The sequence below is a fragment of the Octodon degus genome, unplaced genomic scaffold, assembly GCF_000260255.1.
Source record: "Octodon degus isolate 3935 unplaced genomic scaffold, OctDeg1.0 scaffold00037, whole genome shotgun sequence".
Classification (NCBI taxonomy): Eukaryota; Metazoa; Chordata; class Mammalia; order Rodentia; family Octodontidae; genus Octodon; species Octodon degus.
In genome coordinates, this window is record NW_004524613.1 from 3883752 (window position 1) to 3893855 (window position 10104).

Genomic DNA, 10104 nt, shown 5'->3' on the forward strand with positions numbered 1-10104 from the left:
CACTGGCCAATCTGCCTGTGTGCTCGCAGGCTATTTATTACCTAAGAGTGAGGTGGAGAGAGGGGATGAAGAGGAGAACCATAGTGTCCCAAGGCAGTGAGTGGAGGGGAAAGTGAACAGAAAGGCTCCTCTTCTTTCTCTTGCCGCTGACCCAGGAGACTCCAGCTTCAGATGGGGCCTCTCAAGGAGGTGGCTTCATGGCCTCCGGGAGGCCTGGCAGCTCAGCAGTGGGCGGGGGTCAGGACCCCCACATGGGCAGGTCCCAGGCTCGGAATGGCTTCTGTGTACACAAAATATCTCTCTGCAAAAGGCACTGGTGGAGGAGGGCAGCAGGAAGGCTGCCCCTCACAGGCAGGGTCCACTGCATCCTGGATCCCGGGTCCTGGTCCCCAAGACCAACTCAGCCTCCCTCCGGGGCTGGATCTCTGAAGCCCTTGCTCCTCTCCTCTCCTTCCCCTCAGCCCAGTCGTGAGCAGGCAGTCAGCAGAGGGCCAGGCCAGGCCAGTGCACACCCCTTCTTCCTGCCTAGGGCATCTGGTGACTCCTAGGCCAAGAGCCCCAGGCGGGTGACTTTGGCCGAGAGGAAGGAGTGGATGATGAAGACAATGGTTTTCGGACACGAGTGCAGGTCCAGCTGCTGCAGGGTGGGTGGAGAGAAAGGTCACGGTCCCTCTCCCCAGGCTGGTCTCCAGGACAGCACACATACACACACCCAGGGTACAAAGGTGCACCTCCACTTACGATCTCGCCTTCAGCACCCCCAAAGTCCAGGAAAAGGAGACTGGCACCATCATCGGAGGACATCTGCAGCTTCTCAAAGGGCTGTCGAAACAGCACAGCTCGAGCTGCACCTGGCTCAGCTGCCCACAGTGTGAAGCCTTTGTCAATGTGTACGGAGAGGCTGCAGGGACGGCCATTCCATGTGCAGGCTGAAGGAGGGACGTGGGCACCTCAGAGACCACCGACCGCACCTCCTGGCCCCACCTGCTCCCCACAAGTGGGAGGCCCTTCATCTGTCATGACACCTAGGCCCACCCTGCAGTGAATCCCTACACCCCAAAATTCACAAAGACAGGACCTGGGTCCACTTTCAGTCTCACTTGCGGCAGTACCGCACTAGAAAAGGATGGCATGAACTCTGCCAGGCACAGGAGGGTCATCCCCCGCAAAGGCACCGGGAAACCTGCTAAGCAGTCCCTGGAGACCTTAAGGGCCTACAGAGTTGCTGCTTAAAATTTAAATTTCGTGTAAACAGTGAATAATTTAGGCAGACTTAAACCAAAAAAAGTATTCATTGTTTATCTGAGATTCAGATTTATCTGGTTGTCCTATTTCATCCTCAGCTCAACCCCAAGTGCCACTTCTCACATCATCACCAGCAGAATCACAAGAACAAGGCAAGAAAGATCCCAGGAGAAAATCTCATGACCTGTAATGCCCATGCAATCCCAAACAAAAAGGCCTGGGGATTCCAAACGCATTCTCTAGTGGCCTTCAATGCACCCTACAGAAGGAAGCTTACACACCTCTGTGGATAAGAGGCTCATTGCCAGACAGGCACCCCAGATCCACCCACCGTACCTGTGGACACCTCCTGCACACCCTCGGCAGCACGGTGACAGCCGTCCACCAGCTGCCGGGTCCAGGCAGCCAGGTCCTGTGGTGACTCCACACTGAACAGGTGCGTGTCCACGCCGTGCCGTGTGCCCGTGCGCAGCGCAAAAGAGAGCTCTGCGTCATAGGGCACCGAGCCCTTGGAGGGGCCTGAGTGTACCAGCCTGGGTGGGGGCAGAGGGACAAGCATGAGGCCTTGCTCGGGAGTGGAAACAGTCCTGGTCAAGGGGGGCAGTGACCTGAGAATCCTCTACCACCCAATGGGGACAGCACTTGCAGGGGGGCACAAACTGACTCAGCTGGAGACATCTCCTGCCACCCTCCCCTAGCTCCAGCTGAAGCAGTGTCGTCACCACGATACACCCATCCCTTCACACATGCTGCTCCTGCTCAGAGGCTTTTCCTGATTATCTACACAGTTCACTCCCTTACTTCCCTCTGATTTTTGTCAAATGTTATCTCCTGTGGGCCTTCCCTGATCTCCCTGTCTAAAATAGCACCCTTGCCACTTACTAGCCTTACTTTGCACCATGATTCTAGAAATTAGCTTTTTTGTTGGTTTCTGGCTGGCTTTTTCACTAGAATGTCCACAGGCAGACATTTTTGTTTATTTAGTTCTCTACTGTATCACCAGTAACTCAAACCATGTCTAACACAGAGTAGATTCTGAATAAACATTTATTACCTTCATTAATTAATGAGGTACTTGATTAGATAGGCAATCCATGACCTACTTAACCCCACTAGCCAGCAGGTCCCTGACACATGGACTAGAACCCAGTACAGGCTGAGGAGATGTGAGTAGCAAAGGTCCCAGACCCTGTAGCTTGACTGTTAGCTGCTGTGTGGCCTTCAGGAGCTTGCTGCCTGTCTCTGGGCACCAGACCTCTGAGCTCCTAGCCCTCTGTGCTCCTCACTGCTTCCTCCCTCTCAGTATCCCTTGGAAGCCATGGCTGACATCCAATCTCTCACTGAAAAGCCCTGAGCTGCTGACCCATAAGTCCTCAGGTTTCTTAGCCAAGTTCCCTGTCCATTCCTCACATGCTTTGGAGCGGACCCAGCATCTTGCTCTGGCCTTCTGCCTTTACATCCCCACTCCCAGTCCCACCACCTCCCAGACAAGCTCCAAACCTCCTGCTCATGCAAGACACTTCCTTTGCCCTCATGCTCCGGCAAGCACTAAGCCTGTGAATGTTCCATGGCAAATGCCGCTTTTCCTCTCCATCTGCTCCTCCCTCAGCCCCATCACCTCTCCAGCGTGACTGCAGCAGCCTCCCAGCTGTTGCCCTTCCCTGCCCCAGTGCATTCTTCATGCTATAGGGCTCCCTTCAAACACAACCTGGAGGGCCTGCAGTTGTGGCCGAGTGGTACAGCACTTGCCTGGAATGCAGGAGGCCATAGGTTCAATCCTCAGTAGCACAACAGATAAATAAAATCAACCTGAGTAACCTAGCTCCTGAGCTGAACCCCCTCAGCACTGGAGGAGAAAGCTAGCATTTCTTAGCCAAAAGCAGGGGATCTTCAAGATCAGGCCTTGCCAACTCCCAGTCTGGTCCTGCATGGATTTTCCATCTGGCTGTAGCCACTCAGCTCTGTGACCTGGTGCACTCTCTATGTGAGCTCCTCATCCTCTCATCCCTTAACAGCCAACTTCTCCTAGTCATCAAAGTCTAGGTAGAATATCACCCCAACGCATGACAGAGGTAAGTGGCTTCTATAACTATAATGGCTGTTTCTAGGCATATCTCCCCCACCAGACTAGGTTCTTCCCCAAGGGCCATGATTGTTGGGGTCAGCTGTGCCCTTGGACCATGTGTCAGTGGATAAGTGACTAATGGGAACTTCTGTTTGTGCCCCCATTTTACAGATGAGGAAACAGGCCCAGAGATTACCTGGGAAAGAACTTCTGACCAACCTAAGGAGGTCAGATTGGGGCATGAGTTCGTAGCTTCAGGGACCCATCTGGAGCTTCTCCCCACAAGCCTTAATGAGACATGAGCCTTGGCCATGGGTACCTGGTGGCGATGAGCGGGGCAGTGTGGGCTGGCCGACTCAGGGCCTCCCGGGTCTGGGGGAGACCACTGTAGAGGAGCAGCTCCTTTTCAGTCAGCAGGGCCAGGGTGGGGGCTGGGGCCCCACTGGGTAGCTGCAGAAGGCAAAAGAGCAGTAAGAGGAGTAGGGAAGGGAGAGGTCAGAGGGCCAGGGGGAGTATGATGATGAGAGGCACTTGGGATAGGCCAGTTCCAAGGGAGGAAAGGCAGGGGACCCAGCAGGCACCTGTTCAGTCAACCAGCCAATCTGCTTGATGTCCTGGTTCCCAGCTGTGCCGGCAGCTGACAGCAGCGCTTGCAGCTCGTCCTTGACCCAGGGCATCAGAGTGCTGATCTGGGCATGGATGGCAGCTGCCCATGACCTTGCACTAGCTTCATCCTTGGCCCTCAGGAAGAGCATGTCTTGGCCATCTGCTGCACAGATCTCCAGGTACCTGCAGGTACACACGAGGCAGGTGGAGCCCATCGCTGAGCTGTAGCTGCCCATGCCCAAAATCCAGCCTAAGAAACACCACCCTCAGCTGCACTAGAAGCCACAGGAGACAGCCCTGAGGGCGGGAGGAGACTGCCCACTGCTAGGGCTCAGCCAGTGTGGGGTCCTCATGGGGCCTAGAGACAAGGGACAAGGACAAATACACACATATGCTATACACACAGATATTTATATACTCAAACATTCACTAGGCACCCAAATGATCACTGTGTGAAGTTTCATCATGCCCTTTCCTCTCAGTTTCTAAGGAAAATTTGGTTGCATAGAGCCAATCTAATTCATCTATTACTAAAAGGGAAAGACCAGCCATGATAGTGCACCCCTATAATCCTAGCACTTGGGAGGCTGGAGCAGGAGGACTGATTTGAGTTCAAGGCCAATCTGAACTACATAGTGAGATCCTGTCTCAAAGACTTCCCCAAAAAGAGGGGACATCAAATTAATTTATATAATAAAGAGATGAAGAAGCTGGGCATGGTGGCATACCACCTCTGTAATTCCAGCACTCAGGAAGCTGAGGGAGGAGGATTGTTGTAAGTTTGAGACCAACCTGGGCTAGAAAGAGTGCTCAAAACCAGCCTGAACTGCATAGGGAAACCCTGTCTCAAAAAGATACATAAAAATAAATAAATAAATAAATAAATAAATAAATAACTGAGGGAATGGAATAGAGATAAAGAAAGGTAGAGATAAAAGACCCCATAAGCAAAAAAAAAAAAAAAAGACCCCATAGGCAAGTGTGATGGAGAGTTTCAGGGAGTTACCAATAGGAGCCATGTCTGAGTTTTGCAGTGTTCTCTGGGGGACGAATGAGTCATTCCCCTTTGACATTTCTTATTTATTTATTTATTTATTTATTTATTTATTTATTTATTTATTTATTTGGTACACGGTCTTGCTGCACAGCTCAAAGTCATAGTGATCGTCCTGTCCCGCCTCCCCAGCACTGAGATTACAGATGTGCACCGCCGCACCCAGTCATCACCACCATCTCACTGTCATCATTGTCCCCCCACCACCCCAGCCCAACACAGCATATGGTGCTGGGGATAGAACCTGGTACCTTGCACTTGCCAGGCAGTCTTGGCACTTAGACCTCCAATTTCCCAGCCCTACATTTCTTTTTGTTTTGGTTTTGTTTACTTTTCTCCCCAGTTCTGGGGATTTTGTACTGAACTACATACATCCCCATCCTTTCTTTATTTTTTTTTTTTTTATTGTGAGACAGGGTCTGACCAAGTCATATATTGCCCAGTCTAGGCTCCAATTTTCCATCCTCCTGCCTTAGCCTCTCAGGGCTGAGGTGCCACACCTGACACTTTGGCATTACTATAGTCGACAGAGTAGGGCAGAAACTGCAGGATGATTCACATTCACAAAACCCTTTTGTTGTTGTTGTTTATGTATTTGGTACAGGGTGTCACTACATAGTTAGGACTCATAGTGATCTTCCTTTTTTTTTTTTTTTTTTTTTTTTTTTTTTTTTTCACCAGGGATCAAACTCAGGACCTGATACTTGCTAGGGAGGCACTTATGCCACTGAGCTATCTCCCTGACCCAGTGGTCTTCCATTGTTGTTTTGAGACAGGGTCTCCCTGGCCAGTTTAGGCTGCCTTCAAATTTGTGGTGATCCTCCCGCTTCAGACTCCTGAGTGCTGGGATTACAGGCCTGCACTACTGTGTCTGGGACAAAACTTATTTCTTATGCCTTTACTTCTGCCTTCCTCTATTACAGAACTAGAAAGCAAAATGTTTGAATTCCCAGCTTCCCTTAGCAGTTAGTGCTGGCCGTGTGTTATGGTTTGCGTCTAGGGTCCCCCCAAAGCCTCTTGAAGTCATGGGGCAGCTTCTGGAGCTTGTGATTATTTTTTTTTAAATATTTATTTATTTATTTATTTATTTTGTGTGTGGCCAGCTCAGCCCACCAGGGGGCGGGGCTGGCTGGCATGTGGTGCTGGGGGATTGAACCGCAGTCCCTGTGCTTTGCTTAGCTTAGCTTGTTCTAAGTAGGTGCTTTAGACCACTGAGCCATCTCACCAGCCCCTGGAGCTTGTGATTATTGTAGGTGTGGATGCTGCACCTGTCCTGGGGTGGATAATTGGCATTACAATGTAAGGAGTGGAGAGAGGCCAGCTAGCTACCTGAGCTGCTGCCTCTCCCTTTGCTCTTGCTCTTTGCCACCGCCATGAAAAGTTGCTCCCTGCCCTGTGCTGCTCTGCCTTGGAGCCAGCTGAGTACGGACTGAAACCTCCAGTAACTGTGAGCTAAATAAACCTTTCCTTCCTTCCTTCCTTTTGAGTGTCGGGTATTGTCCCAGCAATAAGAGAAGAATAACTGAGACAGAATTTGGTACCAGAGAAGTGGGGTCATTGCTGTGGCTAAACCTGATCATGTGGATTACAAGGTTTTGGGAATGGCTTATGGGAAGAGATAGGAAAGGCTCAGAGATGTCACCTATGAGAGAAGCACCACATCAGCTTCAGCTCTTCTGTTTGGGAGATTCTGATCAGAACTCAGAAGACCAGAAGGATGATTTTTGTTTTTGTTTTTTGCAGTGCAGGAGATGAGACTTAGAGACTCACATGTACAACAAACATGCTTTCACTGAGTTACACTCCTGTGTGACCCAGTTCTGACCTGTGACACATAGAAATGTCTGGAGGGGTGAACCCGTCAAATGAAAGGCAAGACTTTCCTACTTGTGGTAATTAGTACCCAAAGATGAGCTCCTTCAATTATATCTGGCCCTATGCACATGCCACTTCTCCCACCAAAAGGTAAAGTTTACTTCTCCTCTCTTGGACCTTACATTTTAATTCAACAAATGAAATGTGGCAGAAGGGACATATCATGTACATGAGTACACACAGAGAAACACATGCACACACATGCTTTGAGTAATGTCTGGGATCAAGTGGGAATCTTAAGGTTTTATGAGTCTCTGAAAGGACTAAAACCACCTCATCTTCACCCAGCACAAAGACCCCTTCAATGGTTCACCTGTAAGTGACCTGTGAACCACAATTTTTCCCTCTACTGTACTAGAAAGAAAATCTAGGATACTCTTAACACTGACAGCCACATTTCCCAGCCCTTTTTTATCTTCAGACAGGGTCTCACTAAGTTGCTTAGGCTGGACTCAATATTGGGATCTTCCAGCCTCAGCCTCCCTAAGGGATTATAGGGGTGCACCACCACAACTGGCATTTTTTTCTTGTAAAACAAGATATCACTATATAGTTCAGGCTGGCCTAGAACTCACAACCCTCCAGCATCAGCCTCTGGAGTTCAAATCACCAGTTCTTCCCTCATGGGGCAGACAGGTACACGGCTTCAAGGGGGATAGGGGGGTTAGATGCTGGACATTCACCAGTCCTCCCGGACAATGTTGTACTCTAGCCTGCCACTGAACCTAGGCTGTAACTAGGACCCCCAACTCAAGCCTCTTATGCATATGCCATGTACACAACAACCTAGCCCCACATACCCTTCTTGACCAACTTAGATTCCACTTAACCACCACCATTACTGGAGTACCTACAAGTTCTCAAGCAGAAAGATATCTGGAATGAGGCAAGTACCACCCATTCTGTGTGATTTCTCTGTTATCAACTATAAAGTGGGAGTGAAAAATGGGACTTTGCTCTTAGGGCCACCATGAGAGTTAAACGCAATTTGCCTGTGAATTACATGACTTATGCTGGATATGGAGTTAGCACTCACTAAATGTTAGGTACTGACATTATTAATGAACTGGGTTTTTTTTAATTTCAATTTTTTATTTTTATTAGTACCTATTTGTAGAACATAAGGATTACATTCATCATGGGCATCAATTGTGAAAGATAGTAACCTTCTGTGTCCCTGACCCAAATGGTACCAGACATCTCAAGACCTTCACCCACCAAGTCAGCTTGAGGGGATGACTGAACCCAACAACCTTAAGATCAGTGAGGAAAACCCAGGGCTCCTCCCTAAACCAAGAGGAGGAAGTGAGAAATGAAGCACATTATCATCTATAACTTTCCACAGGCATTCAGTCTGCTTATTTCTTAAGTACCTACTATGTGCTGGCATTGTGCCTGTCATTTATACAACCAGGCATCTTTCCTTTCATCCCACCACCTAACACCAGGGCATCTGAGCATCTGAGCAGCCTCCCACCCCAGCCTTACCTGGGCTCTGGGTCAGAGGGGGTGCACCTTCTTGAGACATAGGCCATCTTCAAGGGCACATGCTTGGCCTCACTGAGGTGGCGGGGTTGGGAACCAGGGGAGGAAGGCTGCCGCTGAAGAGGTGGTGAGGTAGGAGGTGAGTCCCAGCCGACCGAGGTCCCACCGGCAGAGTTCTTGAAATACGGGGAAACCTCCTTCATGTACTTGACTGGTCAAAAGAGAGGTCAGCAGTTACTACTGTGTAGCACAATTGTAACAAGTTAATTAAGAGTTTAATTTAGGTCCAGTATCACTATGATATCCTAAAACAAAGCCTCTGGCATGGTAGCGTGGTAGGAAATACCTGATGCCTACCAATATCCATTCACTCTCCCCTTGGATCATGGACACACGGCCACCCAGAAGACAGACTATACTTCCCAGCCTCCTCTGCAGCAAGGTGTGGCCAAGTGACTAAGTTCTAGACAAGTAGGTGGAGGAGCCTGGACTTTCCGCATGGCTGCTTATAGAGAATAGACAACAGCTACCACAAGGTAGGGAAGGAGCACTGAGGTGGAAACCAAGACATGTGACAGGTCTGCCACTGTTCTTTCCCTTCATGCTCATCGACAAAGAGGAGTTGAATCATCGGTCATTTGAGAGATGCAAATTATAACACCCCTGAGGCTCCATCTCATCCCAGTAAGAATGGTTATTATCCAGAAATCAGTATACATGAGATAGTTAGGATAGATATACAGCTACTTTCTCTTAGTTCAATGAGAAGAAAGGTTTGTATTAATATTGATTAGCCAAGATATCATGTCTGCATCTTGTCCTCTGAATAACTACTACAAACACAACAATATGCAATGTATTAATTATTGTAACTGTCCTACTAGCCTGTTTTGAAACTGTTTCATTGCTATTTTATCTTTTTTTCTCATTAAAATTAATAAAAAGCAAATAATAAATAAAACAGAACAACAAAAAAGAAATTAACCAATAGGGCCAGTGAGACAGCTCAGCAGACTAAGCTCCTGCTTTGGCAAGCCCAGGGACCAGAGTTTGATCCCCAATCCCGCATGCTGTGCCAGCCCTGCCCCCAGGGTGCAATGAGCCAATGACTTGAGTCGGGGAAGACTGGTGGCGCACACCTGTAATCCCAGTGCTTGGGAGGCTGTAAACAGACAGATCACTATGAGTCCAAGCTGCACAGTGAGACCCTATACCAAATACATAAATGAAAAAGAAAAAAAGAGGAGCCTAACATAAAATAATTTATTAAAAAAGAAAGAAAAATAAATCAACCAATAATAAATGCTACAGGGGCTGTGTGTTGGGGGGAACTCTTCTTCACTATTGGTGGGAGTATAGACTGGTTCAACCACTGTGAAAATCAGTGTGGTGATTCCCCAGAAAACTAGGATTAGAGATACCGTCTGACCCAGCTATTTCCCCTCTGGGTATTTTCCAAGAAGTGTTAAAAACATCATATCACAACAATATGTATGCACTCAGGTTTATAGCAGCATAATTTGTAATAGCTATAATTTGGAAACAACCCGAATACCCATCATCCAAAGAATGGATAAAAAGATGTGGTATTTTTATACAATAGAGTTCTACTCAGCTATAAAAGATAAACTCAAAGCTTTTATAAGTAAGTGGATACAACTAGAGACCATACTTACAAGTGAAAGAAATCAGACTCACATGTAAGAAACTGAAAGAGTAAATAAGCTCCAAAATGTACAATAGAGGGCTGGGGAGATGGCTCAGTGGAATAAGC

At 48.3% G+C, this 10104-nt stretch overlaps 1 protein-coding gene across 1 annotated transcript in view; it reads right to left on the minus strand.

Moving 5' to 3' along the window:
- The window catches only part of Snta1 (syntrophin alpha 1), a 33703-nt gene continuing 23599 nt past the window's right edge, over window positions 1–10104 (minus strand). The window contains exons 3-8 of the mRNA XM_004630818.1: window positions 8334–8541; window positions 3892–4099; window positions 3630–3760; window positions 1582–1778; window positions 742–929; window positions 1–637 (exon numbers count right to left, since the gene is read on the minus strand). Of these exons, the coding sequence (XP_004630875.1) occupies window positions 545–637; window positions 742–929; window positions 1582–1778; window positions 3630–3760; window positions 3892–4099; window positions 8334–8541 (1025 nt within the window). The 3' untranslated portion in view covers window positions 1–544. The remainder of the gene's footprint in view (window positions 638–741; window positions 930–1581; window positions 1779–3629; window positions 3761–3891; window positions 4100–8333; window positions 8542–10104) is intronic.